Genomic DNA, 27,704 nt, shown 5'->3' with positions numbered 1-27,704 from the left:
GCTCTAAATTTTAGTCAATTGACAACATTTGACCAGTGAAGTGAATTTACTCCAGAAATAAACTGCTTTATTTACTTGACAATTGTGTCCATAGCCACTTATGGTAATAGTTATAGATCAGGCTGTGCTGGTTTTGAACAAACTTTTCAATATTAACTCATATGTTTTAGCATGAAGTCCTGAGTTAGAAACCCATTTCACTTGTGTGATGTAATGGAATTTTTGATATTTCACGATATTATGAACTAGGGCCTGATTTTTCCATCAGGAATCGATTAGATTGCGAATGTGACGTCAGCCAAAAAGGTAAGCAGATGAAATACAATGAAGTCACGCATTTTTATTGTAGAAATAACATGATAAACCAGGAGAGGAAATATCATTTGTTTTGATACCATGTGACTTACAGTATCCATGCCACCTCTACATGATCACCTGAAGGTGTCCGTTCAGCCGTGGCCAATGACAGCTATTACAAATTGCATTTTAAAGAACTAAAACTAGAAAAACGGGTTCGGCTCCTGGGAACACTTCACATGGCAAACCAATGTCAGGCGAGGAGGAGAAAGTGTGTGGATTTGAATGTTAAATGATCGGTTCTATATTTACTCCTCTGCATGTGTTGTGCCTGAAACCACATTTGTCTGGTAATCACATGAGAGATCTCGGCGTGTTTGTTTCAGGAAAGCTGGAAAACAGTAATGCTGGACTATAACCAGCCATTAGGGGAGAATATTAAACCCTGTTCTGTTTTTCATCTCGCAACATTTTCCATTGCACTTATTCTCCTGTGTCAACGGTCCAGAATATTTGTTGTTTGTATGTTGGTGGACGCACAAGATAAACATTTGATATGTTTGCGTACCTTTATTTCTTGTTTCTACGTTTCACTGGTCTGTGATGTTTAATGGTTGTTATTGCATTGCAGGCGGCTACGTTGACTGTGTTTTGAGTTTTTCTCGTGTGAGGGTGGAGCTGGATGTCAGAGGTTATTGGTGGTTTAAAATGAAATTTAAAGTGACAGTTCACCCCAAATTTGATATTATTTACTCATACTCATGTTGTCCAAATCCTAATGACTTTCTTCAGAACCAAAAGGCAGATTTTTAAAAAGTACACTGCAAAAAATGACTTTCTTACCAAGTATCTTAGTCTTGTTTTGAAGTACAAATATCTAAACATTCTTAAATCAAAATGCAATTAATCGACAATTATTTTGAGAGATATTTGGTCTTGTTTTATGAAAAATAATATAAGAATTAAGTAAATTCATGGTAAAAACAAGCATAAAAATCTGTCCAGGGGGTGAGAAAAATAAACTTGAATTAGGTCATGGACAGAGTTTTGCTTGTTTTTACGATAAACTTAATTCTTAAAAAATATTTGTCATAAAACAAGAGTAAATGTCTTAGGTCACTTATCTTGTCAAGTTATTGTAAATTGTTTTAAGTTTAAGATATTTTCAATAAAAACAAGACAAAAATACTTAGTAAGAATGTATTTTTTTACAATTCAACGATTTCTGAATTTGTGAAGGCGTTTGCACCGGTTTGTTAAACAAGCATGTTTTTAGCCTTCAGGACACTTGTAATTCGACACGATTCATGTAAAGTTATGTTTTGACGGATGAATGAATTAATTGACCTTTTCTTCCTTTTAAAGCTGGAAAAGATTTGTTCACAATTCATTCAAGAAGCCTGCGGTATATGAGGGTTTACTGTACTGTCAGAGACATGTGTCATGACGGGCTCGATTAAACATCTAAGAATTCTCCGAAACAAGTTTTTTATTTTGAAGAAAGTTGCATCTTGACGTTGATCTCCCAGAAAGATAAAAGAGAGCGAATGTGTTTCTTTCCCAGCGCTGCTGATGGAGCGTCCCTGCTTTTCTACAGCCTCTAATTCCCAAATTTGTGTTTAATATTCAATTCATTTTCCTGCTGATGTACTGCTTTGGAGCCAAACTCAGAATCTTAAAGCATCCCAGAATGATGTTTATACAAGAACAGTTTTACTTCTTTAATGAGGTCCTCGTCTGCCGTAGCTCTCATCTCTCATTCCTCTAAACATCTCATTCCGTGTCCCAGAAAAGAAAGAAAGTCCTACAGGTTTGGCACATTTTCGTACGGATTCGGATCCACGTGATGCTTTTGAAAACGAATTATTTGAGAAGGTAATGTGGGAAGGTCAGGAGATCTCAGCTCATCTGGAGCTCGTGTCTACATGATATTTCCCAGGGAGTTGACAGGAAAAGAGAAGGTTAACGTGTAACATTTACCGCTCGGCTGACGTCCTCCTGCAGGGCTCGGAGCTCTTACTTGATTTGTGCTGAAGGATAGATTTACTCTCTCAGGATTGGCAACCACGAGTTAGGAAAACAAGCCAGAGCGGTTGAGAAACAAGCTGGGAGTGCTGGCACCTCTTGAAGAAACTTCTGAGCAGATGTGAAAGGCTCAGAGTCTCTCTACACACACACTTTGATCAATGCATTAGAAACGTGTTCAGTCTCATTTCTTTCTCATGTGTTTTTCTTTTTTGACTTTTCCACTCACGCCAGACAGTGTTGGTGTTGTCGCCATCTGCTCTAGATTAATGTAACTAACAATCAATAATTGAAGCATCTGCTTATTCGCAAATGTCCCGCTCTGCCACAGTTACTGCTTTATGAACAGTTTTATTTCCCATAAACCCTCTGTGTACGTGAAAGATTTTCATAGCTGTTCATGATATCATCCAGTATGAAACTTTGATTCACCCTCATGTGGTTGTGAACCTGTTTATGACTTTTCCTGTAGAACATAAAAGAAGATATTTTGAGAAATGTCTCAGTGGTTTTGTGTTCGTACAATTAAAGTCAGCGGAGGCAAATGTTGTTTCATTATCAACTTTCTTTCAAATATCCTTTTTTGTGGTCTGCAGAAGAAAGAAAGTTAAACAGGTTTGGAATAAATTGAAAGTGAGTGAATGATAGAAGAATGTTATTCTCTCTTTACAAAACCCAAAAAGGGAAGTTCTGGCATCAGACCCGTTGCAATTATTGTGAAATCAGTCTTGTGTCTGTCATGATCTTCTGCGTAGACGTTACAGACAGCTGTGATTACAATGGAGGGTTTCTTCAGCCTGTCATTGTGCTGCATGAGGAAGTTATGACAGCCTCTGAATGTGGAATGCGTCGCATTGATTGCGGTCCTGAAGGGTGACCTTTTTCTGCGCATCCCTTCACAGTTTGACGCGGATCGTGGATCGATGAGAAGCACAAGCAACCTCGTGTGATTGCGCAGTAAATGTGTTTGGGCCACCAGCTGTGATATATTTAGATATGGATGTCACATTGTGGTGTCTCAGAGCCTTACCAGTGTGCTTCACTATGTGCTAAAATATTCAGTATGTTGTGGGAATTTTTAGTGTTGGAGGATTTCTAACTAAAAGTAAAGTTGTTAAGTTGTGACATTTGGAAAAAAACATTTTTTACTTTGAATATTATTTTATTAAATACTGTTGACTGTTTTCGACTTATACTGTAGGCTAAACTTCTATGCTATATATACGTTTTTTTTATGTATTAAAATAGTTTATCTTCTTTTGAGTATGTATTTTTTTTTTTCTATATTTCAATTTTCATTTTATTTTATTTTCGTTTTAGTTTAATTTTTTTTTTTAATTTTTTTTTTGTATAATATAATTATACAAATAATTGTATAATTTTATTTTGAATAATAAAATTGTATAATAAATTCTTCGTTTTATTAATATTTCTTTTTATTTTATTTTATTTTCCTTTTAGTTTAATTTCGAGCAAATTTTTTGTAATACTGCACTGGTTTATTCATTTAAATTATGTTATTTTGAGTTAATAATTTTTGTCCCTCAACTTAATTTTCTTTTATTTATTTGCTATTGCAACATTCCTAATTATCATGTATTATGCTTGACAAATATTTAGGCCTATATTTTATTTGATTAGATTTGATAGAAATGTTTTTATAGTTTTGTCAAACTTACTGTAATAACCTTGGACATGTCTATTATTTTTAAACGTTAGCTTCAGAAGCTAGTTTTAAAGTGATTTCACCAATGGTGAAAATGCGTTTACAAATATTATTTAACAAGCAGACTAAACAGCATAGAAGCCTTTGAATACGAGATGAACAGAATTTTTTTATGTTCGTCTCTTGTGTCTGTCTTTGTGTCTTTGTGTAGGTGTTGTGTTTAGTTGCGTAGCGGGTGAGTCTCTCTCAGTAATTAGTCCTAAACAGCCGTGTTTGCTCCGTCTTTATCAGCACACTTTTTATCACTTTTCTGTCTGCTGTTTTAGCCAAGAGCCCAGCAGGTGAGACAGCCGAGGGGTGCGAGTGTTGCCAGGCGAGTGTTGCTAGGCAACCAGTAACTCCCATCAGGAGGCAACATGCTTACCTGCCTGTTATGGGTTTTTATGTCACTGGTGGAGATGGGCTGTTTTTTATATTTCACAATGAAAAAATATAAATTTAATAAAGTTTATTATCATTTTTATTGTACTGTGAAGAGTGTAATGCCACACAGGAACATATAGATTTTACTCTTATTATATTACATATATATATTACTAAGTACTTTTATACATTATTATTATTCCAGTTTCTGAACAACAAAACTTGAGCTAATGTTCAGAAGTTTTTATGTGTTGTAGAATCAGAATAGAAGCTGATGTTGTGTTTCAGAGGATGTGTGCGTGAACCACGACAGCGATCTCGACAGGATTGAATCATTCGGGGTTTGAAGCTCATTTTGCCGGAAGGAGCTCTTGCGATTCAGAGGCTCAGAAACAGAGAGCTGATGGCAATGCAGATGAAATTTCTCAACCGTGAAGACTGGGATTAACACTTACTGGCTTTTAGATGTCTGTAGAAATATGCAGGATGTCTTGTTTATTATATAGTGCTATTACTATGTCTGCGATTGCTTTATTTTAGATGAAAAAAGTGTAATTTCCCAAACCTACATTGTGGCCACACAAGCTGTATTTCTTCATATGTGATATGAAATGAAACACATTAAAGTTAATAAAGTGAATTGAGAGGTGGAGACGCTGGGGTTCAGTTAGTGATGCCGAGTTCCCGTCTGCGGTGGGAATTCAGTGCGCTAATCGACCAATTAGAGCTTTGGAAATTGGTGGAGACGCCGTACAAAGCCAGTCTTGTCATTTAATCAACTTAATTCTAATTTAAAACTAATGGTATGCGTGTCCGCTCGGTTACGACGAATGATCACGCCTTAGTATTTCCCTCCATCTCGCTAAAAGAAAAAACACATTTGCTTAAAAATTGCATTACAGAAATGGAATTGAATCCCAGCCGTCTGAAACGGACTCCCCCACCCGAATCCATTTCCTCCGGGCGGATATCGATGCCAGCGGAACCTAAAAGCTCTCTCGCGTACCCATGCGGATGTGAACCCACAGCGTCCTATCGCGCGCGGAGCAACGGTCCGTACACAAAGAGGCAATTAATATTGAACCGTGCACGGTGGCTCGAGAGGTCTTATAATAACATGGTTAGACCAAAGGTTAATGTGTTGAATTGAATCTGCATCCTCATTCGTTTCAATGAAGCCGTCCAAAAAAAACCAGAGGAGTCCGTAATGAAAGGGTGCACCCGGCACAAAGTGAAATTAATTATAGGGCCCTTCATAAATTCAATGTCATGTCTTAATTTTCCTCCCAACCATTATCATCTCTAATGGAAGTGGGCCGTACGCTCGCGCCGATCTAATGAACGGCCGTGAAAGATGATGAGAATGAATGAGATGTGTGTGGCGCTGGATATCTGAATGGCTACCGACCTCTCCGGTGTGTTCGGGAATCCTTTAGTCAAACACTGACATGCGTGAGAAGATCTGTGTTTGTCATGTGATCTCTGGTGATGAATATAGAGAGGATATTATGTGTTTTGAGAGAATTGACAGTGGGCTGTCAGTCCGCTCTGGTGTGCATCACAGGATTCAGATTAACTCTTTGAATAAGTGAATACATGCTTGTCATGTCTGAGATATGACGCTCATATCAGAAACCGTGTAGTGTAGTGATGATTGACAGACAAGCTTTTAACATCTCGTGTACTCTTGAACGGCTGAAGTGTGTTTTTAATGCATGTTATTCACGTGCAGGAGCAGCGCTAGTTGTGCGTGAAATACTATTGACGTTTATCTTTGCTGTTTTTGTCTTAATTCTACTTATTGGATGCAATTTGGAAGTGCTTGAGATGATGTCTTCAGGAGTTTGAATATATAAATTAAAATAAGATATAAGAATAACAGGCGATTATTCAGGTTAAGTTTGTAATTTATTTCAGGTTCAGATTTTGTCCATAACCGCATCCATGTCATGTTGTTAAATGGTGTCGAGGGTGATCTTTCGTTTTCTAGAAATGACTCGTTTTCTTTTCTTTCAGTGCAGATCTGTAGGATTTTCACAGGCTGTTCTATCGTCTCTCAATCCAATCGCTTAGAAAAGTCATTTCACTCCTCCTCTCAACCAGCTGTGCGATTTGTAGTGTCATTCGTGTCTGCGGTGATGTTTTGTGCAGAAATTCGAATCGACTTTGAACTGAAAGAACTTCTAAACACGAAATGATCAAGAGTAGAAAGGACGAGTTTGGTCCCAAAATGAGTTAACTCAATTTCCCCAAATCACCCAAATTTTTTTGCGCATTCCAATTAAGAAGTTAATCAAACTGCAGTTGGTTTGTTTTGATTTACGCCATCATAACAACAACAACAAAAAATACAGCTTACTACAACAAACACAAGAAAAACATGATAACATAATAAAAAACATGATTTTGGAACCAAACTCTTCAAATGCAAGTCCAGATAAATTATTTGTGTGTTCCCGGGGAAACCCACAACCTTTGTGCTGCTGACACTACACAGTATGAGTGATTGTAACATGCTCTCTTTCTGGTTCTCTCGCAGGCATACTTCCGACAGGGTGTTGCCCTTCAGTATCTTGGGCGCCATGCAGACGCCCTGGCAGCGTTTGCGTCGGGACTGGCGCAGGACCCCAAGAGTCTTCAGCTGTTGGTGGGGATGGTGGAGGCCGCCATGAAGTCCCCGCTGCGAGGTACATGCATCTGGTTTACTAATATCAATTCATTTTGGTATCATGTGTACAATTTCATCAGCAAAAATAAGGATAGAAGTTATTGGGTTTGCGCACATTCTCAGTGATGCTATCGAGACGCTCAGACTGCAGTATAAGTCTCGGAATAAACCGATTTTTATTGTGAAGGTACATGAGGTTCGCACAAACAACTCTCGCCATGGAAGGACGTCCAACCGCAGGCTCTTATTACATCCTCCTACTTCCTACGCCGTCCCTCGGCGACAGTGAGAGTAGATTATGTTGAACAGTCAGAGAGGTGATCGCTCACAGCCCTGGGCGCACCGATAACAAGAGACCCTCGCTCTCACTCTCTCTCATCCCTTTATCGCTGGCGAAGCGCCCTCGCGTGAGGATTTGCATGCGGGATAACCTGACTTTAATTGAATTGTTCTTCTCTCAGCTCCACATCATCCGAGGCGTCGTTCAAAGCTCTTCCTCTGAGACGCGAGGTGAGCGACCGCAGACTGAGCTGATCCGAGCTTATTCTCTGAGCATAACAAATGAACATCGCGTGGCTCTCGAATCGCTGTTTGAAAGTTGCAAACTTCACTTTTAATTGCTAGAGTCATCTCAGGCGCGAGTGGGAACAGAACTTCACCCGTCCTCCAAAGTCTCGGTTGTTAAGATCACTGAGTCTGAAGAAAAACTGCCGACTGAGATCTCCAAAACTTTTGGTTGAAACATTTGGAAGCATGTGAATGAAATATCCCTCAAATTATAAATCCGGCTCTTGTTTGAGCGAGCAGATCTTGGCTGGAATGAATTGCGATGCGGGCCAAACGTTGAGACCAGACATTCAGATCCAATAACACAGCCCACAACCAATGCGTCTGCACGCGGACATACTGTAATTCTTTTCAGAGATGATTGGCGTTTTAATGTGTTGCCTTTTCTCACCGTCTCCAAATGTGTTTTTGCTCATCCCGGTGGTGTAAAGCGCGATGAATCAGCTCAGACTCTTCTAAAAACTTCTTGTGTGAAGCTCTGGGGAATACTTGAATATCTCTGAATGCGCTGCGAGTTACAGATATGGAAATCCACTCCGGCGCGGTTTAGGAACGGCAGTGTAAATAGTGGAAAAGAAAATAAACAGAATGAAATGCAGGTGGGTGATGTTGTCAGTGGCGGTTATTATTTCTTTATTTAGGAGAATCGTCCCGCGAGATGCCAGACAGGAGCTTCTGTTTCGCATGGCAAAGCCTCTCGGTGGAGGAGAGAGAGATTGGCATCCGGAGACTCGTCATTAAACCGCTTCGGCGCGGCGATGCGACGGCCGCACGAGCACTTCTGTTGTCTTGTTTATCCTGCCCGTGTCTGTTGTTAACTAGATTCAGAGCCCTCACGAACACACACCGTCCCCAAGCCCAACGCTTTCTCGCCATTTAGATTTATGCAACTTGTAGAAGTGTCAGGCTGAATGCAATTACGAGATATGAATGCGTATGACAACACACAGAGAACCCGCAGGAGTGTATGGAGCCGCCGGCGGAGGCCGTTTCCGCCCGCCGGCTACATGAGGAGAGGGAATTAAAACTGGAGGATTCTAAAATGTCTTTTTACAAAGAAGAGAGAACCTGTCTGGCTGTATTAGGATAACATAAACTAGTGTGCATTGTTGTAGAAAATGTAGTTTAATACTGATAGAAAATGGTACTTTATTTTTTCATTATGGCTCATATATTTTACAGCACCTTTCTTTTAAGAGACGACATGAAATATTGCAGAATTAGCCATCAAATACACAACCAGAAGGACAGTAAGATATATATTTCGTGGAAACAATACTGAAAAAGAGGGAAGGACAGATAAAAAAAGGATCTTTGTCGGTCCCGCAGGGCAGCGGGTGACACGGCCCGTCGTGATTTATGACAGTGTGCGTGTTTTCACTCTTTAACTCCAGGGGTCACCTCTGCACATATGGTCTCCTCCTAACCCCGCTTCATACGGCACGTACTGTAAATCTACAGGATTATTTTAGGAATAAGCAGTTCTAGGGTGAATTTTCTGGAGCACGGCAAGGCTTGTTTGAGTCTGCGGAGATGACACGAATGTGAATAATCATCTCCGCTTCTGCAAACAAAAGCTGTTTCACAGAACATGAGCTCTTACGCATACATTTGTGTTTAATAGGTTTGCGCAGAGAAGGATTTCATATTTAAACTACTGATATTACATTATTACAATCTTTTTGATTTAGAAATTGATAGAATGAATATTTATTTATGAATTCCCTTTAAAGGTGCAATCCATAACTTTTTGCTCACTTTTATTTTCTCTCTCAAACATGAAATTTAATAAAATACATCATTTTGTTTGTTTCTAGCTAAAAAACGTTTGCAGCTTTAAGATTTATATTAAGTTCCTTTGGCATTTTTTTAATCATTTTATTAAAGAAAATATGCACGTGTATATATCATTTGCATACAAAATGGGGTAAATCTGTTTTTTTATTTGTGCTGTTATTTATTTCAACTTGTATTTAAATGCATTTATCTGCAGAATCTTTGGAGCCCACCTACCAACAGCTACAGAAGATGAAGTTAGACAAGTCGCCGTTTGTTGTGGTGTCTGTGATTGGCCAGGAGCTTCTGACCGCCTCCCATCACGGCGCCTCGGTGGTCGTTCTGGAAGCGGCGCTGAAGATCGGCACCTGCAGTCTCAAACTGCGCGGCTCGGTTTTCTCTGCGTTAAGCAGCGCTTATTGGTCATTGGGCAACACAGAGAAGAGCACCGCCTACATGCAACAAGACCTGGAGGTGGCCAAAACTTTAGGTGAGATCAGATCAGATCAGCGGCAGCAAGACAAGTGATGTGGATGTGTTTAGTGAATCTCACGGTTGTTTTGGGGGAGATATTTTGGTTGTGGACGGTCATTGTAAATTTTTATAGCCATTATTTATTAATAATTATATATATATATATATATATATATATATATATAAATAAATATATAATTTTTGTAGCTATTATTCATTTTTTTATGAGTAAATATAATAAAATAAATAAATAATGGATATAAAAATTATATTATTTACATTACATATTGTTAAAATTATTAATTAAATTATATACAGTATATATATATATTTTTTTTTAATTATTAAAAATATGTCAATAATATAAACTATATATATATATATATATATATATATATATACTGTATATCTGTATTTTTTAAACGTATAGTATATACAGTATATATATATATATTTATATCTATTTAAATTATATTATTACATTTTTAAATGTGATGACATCTAAGTTATATTCCAGCGAAGAACGTTCAGGTGACCTTGTGCGATAAAGGCTCTTTTACCTTCTCACAAAGTTAATTATTTTGACCTAACCGTGCTGATAAAGGTCTCTCATTAATGAGGCTTCATGGGGCTTTTTTAATTAAAAACTTTGGCTTTTTTTCCGCAATGCCACAGCGCACACTCGACTAGTCTGTGTTGTCGACACAGACGTGTAAATATCGTGAAGCGCGTCTAACCGGCATAAATATTCCCCTCACAGCTTTTGAATGTCAGAAGTTTTACAGCTTAACTTAAAAGCCTTTTAGAGTCGAAGCGTTTCTCAACCGAGTCTGTCTGTTCACTCACGTGACACGAAGCACCTGAACTTTTAATGTTTGTGTTTGAGGTTCACGTCTCACAGTTAACACGTCAGTACAGAATCCATGCTTCCAGTCGGAGAGCTTTATGGCGTTCAAGATGCGAATCTGATAACAGCATCTGCAGATGTCGCAGGTTCTGCAGCTGCCATGATGTCATCGCTGTGTAATCTGCAGTCTGGGGCCCCTTCTCTATTCTGTTGCTTGTCTTTCTTCTAGACAGAAATGAGATTATATCAACTGTTTTGCATCAGATATATAATATATTCACATTTATTTTGTTTTCTGCTTTAACCGTATTCTGTGTGTCATCGATTTAATAGAAACCCTCAGAATGAGTTTTGTCAGGTCGGTGTGCGTATGGAAAGCATCTGACACGGTTTTGTGTTCCTTCAGGCGACCAGACAGGTGAGTGTCGCGCTCACGGAAACCTGGGCTCGGCCTTCTTCTCCAAGGGGAATTACCGCGAGTCCCTAAGTAACCACAGACACCAGCTCGTCCTGGCTATGAAACTCAAGGACAGAGAGGTAAGACACAAACCCACCTTTCTCTCTTTATGTGTGCGTGTGGTCATATCTGTGCCTCAAACAGAAACAAAGCGCACAGGTTTGTTTTATCAGGACGGTGACTGATGTTTCTCTCGGAGCTGCAGGGCAAACTCACCATTCTCTGTCACGTTTGTGGACGCACACGTCTCCGTTCTGTCTCTTTGCAGTTCAGCGTCTATCTGTTCTGATGTCCCGTTGAGAAAATTATGTCCTATTTTAATCTCATGAAAACACACACAGGTCACTTTTCACGGCAAAGTCAAAAGGAGAAAAAGGGAAGCTGTGTTTGGCATTAAGAAAATCAACTTTGTGTCTTTAGGAACATTTGCATTGCGAGATGATTTTTTGGTTTCTCATAGTGATGGTCATTTTAAAAATGGCCATTAAAAGCTATTTATAATAAAATGAAGCATAGACTGTTGTCAAAACATTATGTATTTAGAAAAATCTGTATTTATTGGAGAATGTATGTTATATAATATCGTAATACAAATTTAAATGTTTTGGTCTTAAAAGGGTCTTCATATCGTTATTTGTAAAACATCCTTTGACTTTGTGGTGAAGTTTGATCCAGGCATGTTCTTGAACCACACAAAGACACACACTGGATGCGTGCACACACACAAGCTGTTTTTATTTCACAAACAGGGTCACATGTGAATGTTTATCTGCTGCGATCTCATCATTATCATTTCCATATCACAAAACAGAGTGGAGGAAGAAAATAATCGCTCTTCTTTTCTCTGTGTGTGTACAGAAATAGAAACACTGCATGCACACATCTGTTCCTCTTTGTAATCTTGTGTTTCTGCCTCTATTAACAAGCACTTTCATTTCACATGTTATTGTGTTTCTTAATGTATTAGATCACAATTTAAAACAACGTGTCTACACCATACGTGACAGGCACGACACGACGACGTGCTTGTTCTTATTGGGTTTGTTGCGTCGCCTCCAGTGTGGGCAAAATTTTCAATGCGCTACTAATGTCTTTTGTAATGTCATGTCATGTCGTGTTGTGTCTCGTCGCGTCAGTTGCGTCCAGGTGTAACACATATTCTTACACCGGACATGGCGAGGCCTTATGTGACGCGACAAAAGTCAATTGAACGAATCCCATTATAATTGTATTATACCTCGTCCGGTGACACAGTGTTAGTATTGCTACACAGCGCATTGGTGTAAAATGTTGTCTTCTATGTTCAGATTTCTTCCTAGATCAAATGCTCTAATGGCGAAATAAGAGTCTGTAGGTTTTAATGTTTGTGTAGACATTCTAATGAAGTGATTTTGTCTTCTAAACATTCATAAATCAAGATGTACTTTCTATGGTAAAAATAAGCAATAAAATCTGCCGATGGGTGAGAAAAATAAACTTGAGTTAGGTACTGTAGTTTATTTTTTTTGCTTGTTTTTACCATAAACTTACTTAATTCATATATTATTTTTCATGAAACAAGACTAAATGTCTTGGCTTAATTTTCTTGTTAAGTAATTGTACATTGATTTAAGAAGTCATAGATATTTTGACTAAAAATAAGGCAAAAATGCAGTGTTTTTTGCAGTGTCGGATCTGAATTAAATGTCTGGCTTATAGTAAATGTTTTATTTTGATAAAAAGATAATATAAATGTAACAATCAAGGTTTGTCAAAACATCTGCTGGAAGAGTCTGTGTTGTGTCTCTCAGGTCGTCGTTTGATATGTGTGTGCGCAAGAAATCTGTTGTTAGGGATTGTGTCATAATTCTCCTTTTTAGATGAACTGTCCCTTTAAGAATCTTTTGAGCTTTGTACGATAATTTATGAAATGACGAGCGGTGAAGGACACAGCAGTGTCTCTTATTTCACATATATTCCAACTTGAGTTATCTCGGAAGAGTTGTCTCGTTCACAACATTGCGGTGTAAAGGAGAAGTGTTTGTCATAAAGTGATAGCAGTGCATCATTAAAACGCTTCAGAAGAGCTGGAGGGTTACATTCAGTTTTCATATGGACAGAGAACTTGACAATCCATATCAGTAGACCATTAGAAATCAAATAACATTGTGTGTGTGTGAAGGAGAACCGCAGGAGAAACATTCACATCATTACTCTGGAATCCAAACCAATGAGCTCATGTTATTATATCTATAAATTCTTTCACACGTTGCCTCTGGAAATCTCCTCAGTGTTCCTCCGCTGAGCACCTTCGGTCTCACATGAAACATAAACACACACTTACACCTCAATCTCTTTATTTTCTTCTTCCCTTCCTCTCTCCATCTTTTTCTTTCTTACACTATTCTCTCTCCCTTTTCTCATTCCTTCACCATCTTCCTCTTCTCAAGCACTTCAGCTCCTCGCTCTTCTTTTAAACGTCAGCTCTAGAGTTGGTGTGTAAGTCGGAGGTGGTGGTTGTCTGCATTGTTGGATGAGATCATGTGTAACCTCAGCATCATTTTGTAATGAGTGACAATAGCACAACGTGCAGCAGAGCGGACAGCACTGAACACATCCGCAGATATGAGGACAGCAGATTTACAGAGCGTCTGGAAGGACACGTAGTCGCAGACGTGGTGATGAAGAGCGTAACTCAGATGCTTGCCTTATGCGCTGTCTCTGGTGTCAAGATTTAAAGCTAATATGAAAGGCCACAAAATACAATGGAGTATAATTTAAAAGCTCTCTCTCTCTCTCGCTCGGTCTCTGAAACTGGCTAAAAAGAATATAGAGTAGAGACATAACGGGTATGTTGGGAATCGCATTGTGTTTCTTCTCTCTCCATTATGTAAATGTTTTGAATGCATGGAAAACCTCAGCGACGTCTGTGACGTCAGACAAATGTGCTCAGCACACACTGTGTGTCATATTGTATCCCACAATGCAATGCACTCAGCCTTTCTAATGCAATGAAAAATGACTCTGTATTTCATACGGCCGTACTATTTTTACACAAAATTGGATTAAAACGTCATGTACTGTTTAAAAACACGGGGCTGTACACGGTAGTCGTTCCTCGTTTTTAATCGTTCTTTTTCTGGGTGTCACACACACACAGTCTTCTGAAGATTCTTGCAGCTGTTACCGGCGAGCTGTTCATTGAGCGTAGCTTTAATCTCTTTTAGGTTACATATTGTTCTTATATTCATTAAGCAGAGCACTTCAGAATATGACAGCACTCGTAATTGGTTTGGTTTCATCTTGTTAAAATGCATTCATTATGCGGCGGGCTGCCGGCCTCTCCGTGAGCCGTATGCCTGTCTGGAACCACGAGTCGCTCTCGCTGTCAGCTGCTTAATTAAAGCCAATGCAGAGAGGACACGCACCATTTGGGACCATTTGAACATTTCTATCCTCGTCACAGGTACGGGGATAAATAGCCAACTGTCTCGCACACTCCGTGATTTTTGTGTGCGAGGTGCATTTCTGCATGTGTACATGAGTTTACGTTTGTTTCATGTGTGTGTGTGTTTGCGTATATGTGTGTTTAGTTGTGTACATGTTTTTATTTAAAATGTTTGTGTGTACATGCATGAGTTTGTGTTTGTTTCATGTGTGTCCATGAGTCGGTGCGTTTGTGTATACAGGTTTTGCGCATAACTTTGTGTGTGTGTGTCCATGCGTGTATGTGAGTGTGTTTGTTTGTTTGTGTGTGTGTGTGTGTGTGTGTGCGTGCATGCATATTTGTGTGTGTGCATGTATGTAAGAGCATACATGTGTGCATGCATATGCATGTTTTGTGTGGGTAAATGCCTGTATGTGTGTTCTTGTGTATTAACAGGTTTTATTTAGAATGTGTGTGTACACGTGTATGTTTTGTGTGTGTCCATGCATGTGTGCATCTATTTGTGTATGCATGTGTATTTCTTCGTGCGTGTCATGTGTGTTAATTGTTGTGTGTGTGCAGAATAAAAAAATACCACATTCTGCCAAATATATCAATACACATTGGTTTGTAATAAGTAAAAAAATTAATAAGGGCATTTGGCTTAAAATTGTGTTGTGTAGTAAACAGCAATACAACAGACATATTCTTGTACATTCTTGGTTTTACTGTAAACAATTTGTGCAAAATCATTTTCAGCCATTGACATCAAAGAAGTTCATTTTGGACCGTGTGTTTTGTATCCATGTTTGTATGACTTGATGTTAAAATCATCAACCAAATAATATTTCTCTGTAACTCTACGGATGTCTGGTTTATGAAAATCTATAGAATCTTAGAATTATGATTCTATTCTGGTCAGAAGACAGTGAGTAGGTGTGCTGTGTAATATAGTGAACCTGTGGGTGTGTTATCTTGTGTGTTTTTATGATGTCTCAGACATCCAGCGCTATGATGACTTTAGAGTGTTATTGAGAGATTAAGAAGATTCCAGAAGGAGGATCTGAGCTTCAGGAAATTGCTCTCTTCTGTTTCCTCTTCTTGTCTCAACCTTTGTCTAAAGCACCTGCCATTTAGATTTTATTGCCCAATATAGACATCTTAAGTCAGTGTTTACTCGGCAAGGATAGAGTGTGTGTGTGTGTCTGTGTTTTAAAGGTCATTAGTGATGCTGTATGTTTGCCTCGGGCAGATTTCCACAGGTTATGAAAGGAAACTACAGTACTGTACGTTCAGAGATTACTCGCTGCTGAAACACTACACCGCTCGCACAGTCTCTTCTGCTTTCTGTGTGTGTTTGCATGACTGTTTCTTTTGTGATAGTCAACTAGTCAGTGTTGACTTTATGGAAATGAGTCATGACTCTACATCCAGCGTCAGCAGTTTTTGCTCCTCTTTCAATCGACAGATTTATTTATTTTACATGCATTCTGTTAAACAACTTAAATCCTTAAACATGCATCACTCGTCGTTTCAGTGCAGCGTTTGAGAATCTAGACTTGTATGTGAAGCTCCAGCATGATTCGCTTATAATGTGTACAGTATCTATGTTTTTTTGTTTTATTTGTATTAAGGGACATATGTAGTCCTTTTTGCATGCGTGTACTGTACATGTAGTCTTCATGTACCGCATGCATCGCGGCTTGAATAATAGCCTCTACAGACAAACAAATGTGCCGTTGTCAAAGAGATGAATAGCTTTGAAGATATTGACCGTTTGTTGCCCCAGTTTCTCTAGAAGCATCTCTCTCATCCCAGAATTTTACTTTCAGACTATATAAGCACCATATTATTCATAATTTTTTGTTCAATGTTTATTTATATATTAATACAGTACCGTTTTCATCTCACCTGTAGTTGGCAGGTGTCATTTTGGACCTCACGCTTGTGAAATCATTTTCTCACACGACACAGAGCTCAAGTGTAGTAACTGCACAATGAAACATATTCCATCGATCCAGAATACATTTGTGTCACTCTACGGGTCAGCGTCAACCGTCGTTCCGACGCTCCGGACGGCACGTCAAATGAAAGTTCTGCTGCATAGTCGCGACCCGTCGTGCGGTCGAGCCGTAATGAGGCGTGGTGTGAGTAACTGACCCTCTTCTGTACGCCGGCTATGAGGCGAGAGTCGGCTCAGCCAACCACAGAAGCGGCCAACTACAGTGACCAAACACGGAGTCATTTAAAGGCCTGGAATTGCATCCTGCAGCGAGGTCGATCGATGGCAGTCCTGTCAGAAAGATGAATGCGAGCTTTAGGAACTCCATTTTAATGAAGGGAGAGAGAGAGAGAGAGAGAGAGAGAGAGAGAGAGAGAGAGAGAGAGAGAGAGAGAGAGAGAGAGAGAGAGAGAGAGAGACAGAGAGACAGAGAGAGAGAGTCATGTTAGTATGTGTGCTGTGTAATGATGCTCGTGTAGCCGTCACAGGACAGGTCAAACCAACTCCTGAACTGATGGAGACCTGTCGTCCATCATCATTTATAAATGATAAATCTGTTTCAGATCATTGATGTAAAACGCTGCAAAGCAAAGATTATAAAATAATAATCCCTGAACGGGATTGCATGATATGAAAATGTACAGGATCTGACGACTACTGTGATATGCGATATGATTAACATTTATAAAATCAATTTATATATTTAAAAAATATGTTTACAAACTGTATATTATATAATTAACAGTGCCAAGAAAATGTGTATATATATTTTCTTGATCATACATTGTTTTTAAATATAGATACATAAGAAAAGAAATCTTTATGCTTTAAACAAGAAAAATTAATTAGTTAATTCAAGTTTATTTTTCTCACGCCATTTGCAGATCTTTTTCTTGTTTTAACACAATTTAAACACAATTCTCAAGTAAAATTATTTTTGTTTAAGATGTTTTTTTATATTTACTGCAAAACTAGAAAAAGAGAAAAGTGTTTTTTTTCGCATTCTTTCGGGGGAAAGAAGCATCACTTTCTAGAATCTAGCTAGTCTTGAAATTATATATTTTTTTCCTTAAGCTCAGAGGTTAGAGCAGGGCGCTAGCAACGCCAAGGTCATGGGTTCGGTCCCAGATTACAGGCTCAGCATTTGCCAAAAATACCTTTGCATATATGAATTTGGCAGATGTTTTTATCCAAAGCGGTTTTACACCGAACCCATGAGTTGACTTCCTAAAACAGGCTCTGTCCGAAATCGCCCTCTATACCCTCATTCACGTTTCCCTTCATGAGTTCAGTAATATAGTCCACTTTAAGAAGCGGGTGAAAACGAGTAAGGAAATTTGGACACTGGAAGCACGGTGTGCGCCATCTTATGACAAAACGCAAGAATGGATTCGGCGCGAGCTTCACGATAGATGGCTAGCAGCTAGCCGTGAGTGTACATCGGTTGTAGACTTGTTATTATAATGCATCATGGGATTGAACGAGTGCACTCAATAATGTCCACTATGATTTCAGACACCACTAAAAATGGATGTCCCTCAAATAGTGCACTATATTAGGGTATAAGGGGCTATTTCTGACACAGCCAAAACGATCCACAAATTGAGCTACAGGAACACTTCAAAGTTATAAACAGTGTTCGTATCTGATCCGTAAATCTGAGCGCTGACAGACACCAAACTGAACCTGTATGCGGTACATCAGCGGTAATTCTCATTTCGTGACATCCACCGTTTGACTCCAGATAGAGATGCAGAGTGTTTTCTGGAGTTGGTGTGTGGTTACTCCGCAGGGGCCCAGAGTCATCTTGGTATTGATGAAAACTACAGCAGGAAGCGAGGGACTCATCAGTCAGTCAACATTTGTACCTTTTTTTACACCCGGCGAGCTGTGATCGTACCTCAGATGGAGAAGTGCATCGGGGCCTCTGATCAGTGTCACAGATCAATATACTGAGCTCTGGATGTGTGCGAGATGTGTGGACGTCTAAATCTAAATGAGTCAAACACGGTTAGAAATGATGAAAAGCGGTGATTGTGAAACGCAGGCTTGCGTGCGAGAACCTTTTGTTCTTTAAAGTCAAGACAGCGTTGACAGAAAGTCTCAGTGAGGGTTTTAATCAGTCGATCAGATCGTAAATCTGCTCAAATGGCTTGTTTCTTCTTTCCTGCGTTTCTTCATGCTTGATTTGCCATCATGTGAGCGTGTCTCTCTCTCTCTCTGTAGCAATGGCCACGTACATACTGCAGCTGCATGTTAATTGTCGTGTCTCTTCTCAGTGTTTTAGGTTATTTTCAGTACAGAGAAACAGTTGTGTTTATGTTCATCAGATGTGTGTTGTGTGACCAGTGTAAAGAGAGGATGAAGATCTGGGGCCTGATTCACCAAACTGTTCTAACATAGTTCTTAAGATCAATTATAGGAAGTTCGTAAGAATGTTCGCGAGAGTGATTCTCACACATTTCTTTAAACGTTCTCAAATATTTTCTTCATTTTTGTCGTAAGTAAAATATAACAAGATTACACTTGCTTGCTCATGTGGTCACTGTAGATGTTTATCTGATAAACTTTGTGTGTAACAACAAGCATGTCGCATTCTTATATAGCACATACACTCACCTAAAGGATTTTAAAGAACACCTGTTCAATTTCTCATTAATGCATTTATGGTGGTGGTGTCATGGTGTGGGGGATGTTTTCTTGGCACACTTTAGGCCCCTTAGTGCCAATTGGGCTTCGTTTAAATGCCTCGGCCTACCTGAGCATTGTTTCTGACCATGTCCATCCCTTTATGACCACCATGTACCCATCCTCTGATGGCTACTTCCAGCAGGATAATGCACCATGTCACAAAGCTCCAATCATTTCAAATTGGTTTCTTGAACATGACAATGAGTTCACTGTATTAAAATGGCCCACACAGTCACCAGATCTCAACCCATTAGAGCATCTTTGGGATGTGGTGGAACGGGAGCTTCGTGCATCCCACAAATCTCCATCAACTGCAAGATGCTATCCTATCAATATGGGTCAACATTTCTAAAGAATGCTTTCAGTACCTTGTTGAATCAATGCCACGTAGAATTAAGGCAGTTCTGAAGGCGAAAGGGGGTCAAACACAGTATTAGTATGGTGTTCCTAATAATCCTTTAGGTGAGTGTATATATTTGCATTAAACGTCATTTATGATTGCATGTTAGCTAATATGTTAGCAAGCATTAAAAATATATACTTATTATAATTCTTTTTGTGTTTTACTACGTATTATACTTTTGACCCTCTCCGTTTCGAGTCACTTTGCCCAGAATAATGTAAAAAGCACTCGTGTTTAACAATGAAAGCTGAAGTCAGGGGGCTAGACCTTATCATTATTATATCAAAATATATATTCCTTAAGGGCTTGTAAACGTCTAAATTATGATTCCATCTTAAAACAATATAAGTCACATGTGAAACAACCAAATATATGTATTAAACATCTTACCTTTTCAGATTTAAGACAACCGTCTTCAATTTTATCTTAGATCAATCTTGAGAACATTTCTAAGAACTGTCTCAAGAAGTTGTTTGGGGGGAATACGTAACATTCCCAACTTTTTTCGTAAATTATAATTTATGAAAAAACATGTCAGTTAAGAAGTATTTTCTTCTTAAGAATGTTCTGTGAGTCCGGCCCCTGGTGAAGAACCGAGGACTCCAGGGGTCTTCCAGACGCATCCTCTTCAGCAGGTTGCAGCTCTCTTTACCGAGGAGGAGGTCAGAAACATGAGATTCATTCTTTAGGTGCTACACGCTGTGAAAATTGTGCCGCATCCCAGAGGAGGATTAGCATTTTTTTCGGCTGAGGGAATGTTCTTACGCAAGCCAGAGAACACAAAGGCGGGCGGTTCTCCGGTTCAGTTCTCATAGTTCAGTTCAGTTCAGACTCTCACCGCTGACTCTGCTCTTCTCAACTTTATCTCTTTACTTTTGTCCTGTCTCACCGTTTGGATTACTACCCTATTCTCTCTCTATCTACTTTTCTTTCTTTCCATACATTTCCCTTTTTCCTTTTCTCTCTCTTTCTCTCCCCTTTATGTTCCTCCCTTTCCCTCCCCTCTCTGTTTCTTTTATAAGCCTGACTTAAGGAATCTAGTTGTTCATCTCTCAGTACATATATACAAGAATACGGCTTAATTCTAATTGAGAGGAAATCCATAAATACAGTCTGTGTTCAGTTTATCATATTTAATCAAATTTCTTTTACTGTAGTTTTAATTAAATTGACAGCATTGCATTGTGGGTACGGTTGTCTGTGCTGCCCATTTATTTAAGAAATCGGGTATTTTTGCATCACTGCATCAAATTTTTGTAAAAGCGTACTGCACCATTTGTCACACTGAAAATTAAAGGTGAATGTGAGTGCTATGCTTTGTGGGATTTGGTGTCCTTTGCACTGTGCATTAGTTAAACTCTGCACATGTTTGGATATATTAGGTAGGCAAAGGATTTGCGTTTTACACTGCAATAGTGTACACGACAGAATAACACTGTTATGCCAACATACCTGTACATGTCCTGCAGGTGAACAGAATTATGGGATGGTGAGATGATGCGAGTTACAGTGTACTCGGATGTCTCATGTCACGACGTCTCCACGCCACCCAAATTGATAAAATGAGGGAAGAGAATGAAATGGGAAACGGCTTACTCCAGGGATGACGGGCGTCTTTGAAATCAGACATCCGTACAGAGATGAGTAAACTGGATTAGTCCCCTCACTCCGTTTTTTTTTTTTGCGAGCAGAAGTATCCCATCGCATGTGCCTCTTTCGGGAAATCAAACACTTGTCAGGCCAGCTGGCTGTGGTGGAGCTGTAGTGTTTTCTTACTCACTCGTTTTCATCTGTTTACATGTGGGAATTGTGGCAGGCTCCTCTCAGCCCGCCTTGCCAGGAGGAATTGCTTCGTGCAAAAAATTGTCAACAAGATTTTATGTTTTACGGCTGGCTGTCTCAGCGCATTACTGCGGCCTGGCATCTGCTGTTCAATTCATTACACTCCGCTTAAGCAATTTGTTCCTCTCCAACATTTTAAGGAAATGCGATTAGGTGTATTTCCTCGGCCCGTTCGGCTGAGGTTGAGGTGGTATCACGCAATGGGTACTGTTATATGTGAACTTCTATAGATAAAGGAACATGACTGTCGTGTTGATAGTGGCGGTGTTAGTGCAGAAAGTCTTCTTTAAGCTGTTTTTATGTCTGTAACTTTTGCCTCTCTATCGCCATCTTGGTTTGAAGCATAAATTGCAGGTGACTATAGCGTACCAAAAATGTCTAGCTACAGTTCTCAAATGTGTAACATCTATATAACCAGAGACCACTGTGTGGAATACTGTATCCCATAATGCACTGCTTTTAACTTAACCTTCCAGTGTGCTTAAAAATGTGGTTTGTAATATTGAAAATTCAAAGACGTATTACACAAAATTGATTTAAAACTGGATCACACAGAGAACATGCGATTTAGAGAAACCCCTCTTTCTTCTGTAGAACACAAAAGAAGATATTTTGAAGAATATAACCAAACACAGGGCTCCAGACTAACTTTTTTCACCAGGAGCACAGTGGCCCCCAACTGAAAATTTTAGGGGCACAACCAGAAAATTTAGGGGCACATACCGTAAATCAACATGCTAACCAAATCTACTAATTTCCACTGTATTACTAATAAATACTTTAATAATAGATGCAGAAATTACAATGTTCTGTTTCAAATTCAGTGTCACATTTTATTCTGCACTTTTGAAGATGCAACAACAAGGTAAACTGACAGCACCATCGCTGTCATGACAGTACATATAGTAAACAAAATACCATACATTCAGAATAAAAAAAGTGCTTAGTAACAAAGTGCTTAGTAACCTTTCGGTCATTTCACAGTTACAATGTGACTTTTTTTCGCCACACCAACCTCTGACTCTGCATCATCATCCGATGGTGACACTGTAGACTCTGGCACTGGTACACTAGCCGCAGGTCGGATGAACGAATCAATAGTTCGCTTGCTCATAGCTCAGACACACGCACATATGTGACCCTGGACGACAAAACCAGTCTTATGGGTAAATTTTTCAAAATTGAGATTTATACACCACATGAAAGCTGACTAAATACACTTTCTATTGGTATATAGTTTGTTATGATAGGACACTATTTGGCCGAGATATAACCATTTTAAATTCTGGAATCTGAGAGTGGAAAAAATCTAAATATTGAGAAAATCGCCTATAAAGTTTTCCAGAAGTAGTCCTTAGCAACGCATATTACTAATGATGGGAAATAAATGAAACTTACACCATTGATTTACCACAGCTTAAACTGTATACACACACAATTTCATAAAAATAATTCTCCAGGAACATATAAAATTTTACACTTGAGCTGGCAACGAATCATCATTAACAGAGGCAGATCTACATGCTAAGATGATGTTTTGTTTACATTTTGTCAGAGCAAAATTGGCATAACTTTGACATAAACAACTCATGAAAACCACTACTTTGTAAAGAAGGTATTTAAGAACGTTTGTGACTAACTGACCTGAACTTTGAAGAATTTTCCCACTCAAGCGGGTTGAATTCTGAGTCCGCAGTGAACACTTTGTATTCCTTCATGGCACGGAGTCGAAGCGATCTAAACATTGATTGAATTCGTCGTCTTCCGGGGCATCCCCTTATGTCAAGCCGGTCTCTGGACATTCTGTATTATCTTCCCAATGATTTGCGAAACAATCATTTACTAGGTTCGTTAAATTATTGCTGTCATTAGCGTTTAGATTGAGCAAACGCGCTTCCATCAGAATCCATGTTTTGAAGCGCGATCATGAAGGATTGTGTACGCTGCGCACGTGAGACGCTATAGCAGGCCGTTGCTAAGAGGAAACAGGTTTGTTTTAACACTCTCTATTGGCTTACCCTTGTAATGACATAGAAGAGAGTAGATTAACTTGAAAGCGGAATCTCTTAACTTTACATAGATAGCAAACTTGAATGGGTAGTTTTCATAGAGCGGACAGCAGCGAGTTAAGTTTGTAGGCATGTTTCTGACCATTTTTTGTTCGCGATATTAAGGGATCGACTCACAAAAATAAAGTTTTGACATATTTAGGGTAGGAAATTTACAAAATATCTTCATGGAACATGATCTTTACTTAATATACTAACGATTTTTGACATAAAATAAAAATTGATCATTTTGACCCTAACAATGTATTTTCGTCTTTTGTCAGAAATATACCCGTGCGACTTACGACTGGTCTTGTTGTCCAGGGTCACATATCAGGTTGTGATGACATTTGTCTCCGTTTCCTTCCCACAGATGTTTACGCGCGCTCGATTATCTCTAGGCCCCTCCCCCTCCACGCATTTTAGCCACTTACAGTGGCCATTTCCTATTCTTCTCACACGCATTGGCCGCCTCACAGACAGGCATCACTCAATGAAACGCGAGTGTGTGCTCGCGTCTCGTGAGTATGTTTGCGAGTGTGTGTGTGTGCGAGTGCGAGTGTGTGTGTGTTTGCGTGCGTGTGCGCTCGCGTCTCATTGATTATTTCATTGCTCATTTCATTGATCATTGACGTGCCCCTTCCACGTTTAATGTATAAAAAAATACGGAGGGTGGGGGAGGCAAATTTACTGGTAGCAAATGTGCGACTGGATGTAAAATTCAGTCGCACACTCTCAAATTTTGGTCGCAAAATGCGACCATTTGGTCGCAGTCTGGAGCCCTGAAACAACATTGAACCTCACACATTTCTCAAAATATCTTCTTTTGTTTCCACTGAAGAAATAATCAAATTCAAGTGTGACATAAGGAGGAATAATAAAGCAAATAACATTGAGTACAGTATGAAGTATGCAGTTGCCATTCTATTCTACACATAGCAGTTGGCCTCATTGAAACTCTTCCGTCTCTTTCAGGTTTTCTTCACTTTTGTTCACAGTTAATTCACAATTCACTGTGGCTGTGTCTACAGAACACTCTCTGTAGGAAGTTGAGGACACACTGTATAAAGAAGTGCTGAGGTGAGACGTGAGGCGTTCAGGTGTGGCGACAGGCGGAATGAAGTCTCATTCAGGTCTGCTAAAGTGGCAAAATTGTCAGCGTAGCATCTCACACAATGAGACGGCAGGAGTCCAGAGCGAGCCCCGCGGTCTTTAGCGCTCCATTGTAAGCCGGCGTCCGGCGGTCAGCCTCAGATGAGATGAGCAATTACGATCTCAGAGGGGTTTCAGTCCTGTCGTTGATTGCTCAGCGTCCCATTATCAGTCGTAAATACTTACATGAGTGTGTCAGTATCTCTCCGGCAGGGTCGAGGACTCGCTTCGGAGGTAACAGTGCGAATAGCGTTTGACAGCATTGCAGCCCTGGGGTGAAGCTTTTCAGTGTGGATATTTGTCTTTATCTGTCGGTTTCCAATAATAGTTGTTTTGCCCGACGGGTTTTTTCGGGCCTTGTCATGTTGCGTCTTTCTCTGAGGGCATTGTGTGGTATTATTGTCGAATCATTCGCCCTCTACAACAGGCCTTACAAAACACAGTCACAATCTACAGCGCAGTGTCGCTGGGCTTTATCTCGCTTTGATTCCCTCAACGCCCCTGCCGGAAACAAAAGATTTGCATTCCGCATTTATCAATGTCATCCTGACAAAACAATGCAGCGCCGCGGACGAATGTATCAGACGAAAAAGTCTCCTTGATTCGCTTCTGTTACAGAAAGATCAAATCAGAGCCATCGATCTAATCGCCGTGATGGTAATTGTGAGGTACAAATGCGTTTGAAAGGGCATCGACTCCCCAAAGGTGTGATGAAACCGTGTTAAAAACAACGCTTTGTACAGGACGCAGGTGATGCCTTCAGAGAGAATGATACGCGAAATCGGTTTTAAAAGTTACGAATAATTTACATTTATTCATTTAGCAGATGCATTTTGAGAACCCAGGCCGCTCGTGTGTGTTTTGTGTGTGTGTGTGGGTCAGTACCTGGCGAGGGGTTAATGAGTTGCTAATGAAACACATGGAAAGCAGCTAATGAGTTGTGACCTGTTTTCTTCACGTTTGACAGCTCGAATGCTAATCTACCTGCCGTTACTGTATACTCTTTGTTCTCTCTCTGTATTATTTTATTTAATCTTTTAGTTACGCAGAGTTTGAAGTCGCTGCCTTTGAAGTAGTTGTTACATCCCTGAATTCTGAAGGCCTGCCGAGCTCCGAAGGTCTCGTGTAAAGCTTGTTAGATGAGTCACGTAAGACTCATTATCCAGCCTAACCTTATGTGTCCTTTGATATCTTTACCCATGCTTTAATGATCTCTGACTCTATAGCAGGGGTGTCAAAGTCAAATGGACGGAGGGCCAAATAAAAAATTTAGCTACAAGCCGAGGGCCGGACTGTTCGAATGTTCATTGAAAAATTTTTCAATGACGCATATAGTCTAGTGAACCTAATTGAACCTACTGAAAACCTAACAAATATATTCCAATATGATCAGATAAATAAAGCAATATTTTCTTATGGCTCTGTCAGTAATCTTTAATTTTCAACAGACACAAAAGACAAATTTCCTTTATATAAAAATCCCCATAACATGAACATTAAATGAAAGAAACCGGTATTCAAGGCTCTGATAAAGTTAACTGTGCGCGTGATGATGCTCATTACATGCTCCATTTTCAAGGCTTTACCGCACAACGCTTCCTGGTGTATGATACAATGATAAGCTGTCAGCTCACCTGTCGCGTTTTCCTCTTGCATCTTTTCCCGTATCTTCGCCACCAGTCCGCTCCTGTGTCCACACATCGCAGGTGCTCCGTCGGTTGTCAAACCTACGAGTTTTTCCCAAGGCAGCTCCATCTCATTTACACATCTTGACACCTCTTCATACAAATCATGCCCCGTAGTTGTGCCATGCATAGGACGTAAAGCCAAAAACTCCTCTGTCACGCTTAGGCTGGAGTCCACTCCGCGGATGAAAATTGACAACTGGGCAATGTCAGAAATGTCGGTGCTCTCATCCACAGCCAAGGAATATGCAATGAAATCTTTTCCCTTTTTCACAAGCTGCTCTTTTAGATTGATGGACAACTGGTCTACTCTCTCGGCAATGGTGTTTCTGCTCAGACTCACATTTAAAAAGAGTTGCCTTTTTTCTGGGCAAACTTCGTCACAAACTTTAATCATGCAGTTTTTGATGAAATCCCCCTCCGTAAATGGCCGGGCTGATTTAGCGATCTCTTCTGCCAAAATAAAACTGGCCTTGACAGCAGCCTGGCCTTGTGATTTGGCATTTTTGAACAGAGCCTGTCGAGATTTGAGGCCTCGTTTTAATTCCTCTGCTTTTTGTAGCCTTTGTTCCATGTCCATATTCTTGTTTTTGTCCGCGTGTTTCGTTTCATAATGTCGTCTCAGATTATACTCTTTCAGTACCGCCACACTTTCTCCACACAGAAGACACACAGGTTTTCCAGCTACCTCCGTGAACATATACTCCGACTCCCACCTTGTTTGAAACCCCCGGTTCTCAGTGTCCACCTTCCGTTTTGCCATTTTTGATGGGTATCTGAAAGTTAATTTTACTGTGATGCTGACGACTGCTGTGCCAATAAATATTGAAATGAAGCAGCCTACTGCTCGGTGCGTCACCGTTGCATTGTGGGAAATGTAGTATTGGTGCGTGTAAAAGATCTGCGGGCTGCCGGCTTGCTGCGGTCTGCGGGCCGGTTCTAATAATAAATCAAGATCATCCCAGGGGCCGTAAAAAACCTTCTCGCGGGCCGGATGTGGCCCGCGGGCCTTGACTCTGACATATGTGCTCTATAGCATCTTGTGTGAGAAGGTCTCAAAAATAAACCGGATGATCGTTGCTCATACTCAGAGAAAGAAGAAACCTGCCAGGCACATGTACCTCTTGTGTCTCAAAGAGAGAGAGAAAGAGAAATGAGACTGTATATTGTGCGTGAAGAAAATGAAGGCGGGTTTTTATCACTGTTATAATTTGTGACATTCTCATATTATTTATAATGACAGGCAAATTTCTCCACACAAAATATAAGTTTGCT

The 27,704-nt window shown here is 39.7% G+C and overlaps 1 protein-coding gene across 3 annotated transcripts in view; it reads left to right on the top strand.

Moving 5' to 3' along the window:
- ttc28 (tetratricopeptide repeat domain 28) overlaps positions 1–27,704 on the top strand; it is a 179,555-nt gene that overhangs the window by 108,476 nt on the left and 43,375 nt on the right. For all 3 annotated transcript variants that reach the window (XM_056736456.1, XM_056736455.1, XM_056736458.1), the window contains 3 exons: positions 6,951–7,098; positions 9,640–9,912; positions 11,150–11,280. In XM_056736456.1, coding sequence (XP_056592434.1) covers positions 6,951–7,098; positions 9,640–9,912; positions 11,150–11,280 — 552 coding nt within the window. The remainder of the gene's footprint in view (positions 1–6,950; positions 7,099–9,639; positions 9,913–11,149; positions 11,281–27,704) is intronic.

This window comes from Triplophysa dalaica, chromosome 22, assembly GCF_015846415.1.
Source record: "Triplophysa dalaica isolate WHDGS20190420 chromosome 22, ASM1584641v1, whole genome shotgun sequence".
Taxonomy (NCBI): Eukaryota; Metazoa; Chordata; class Actinopteri; order Cypriniformes; family Nemacheilidae; genus Triplophysa; species Triplophysa dalaica.
The sequence above is the reverse complement of the archived record's forward strand: the minus strand, read 5'-3'. Positions and strand labels throughout refer to the sequence as shown.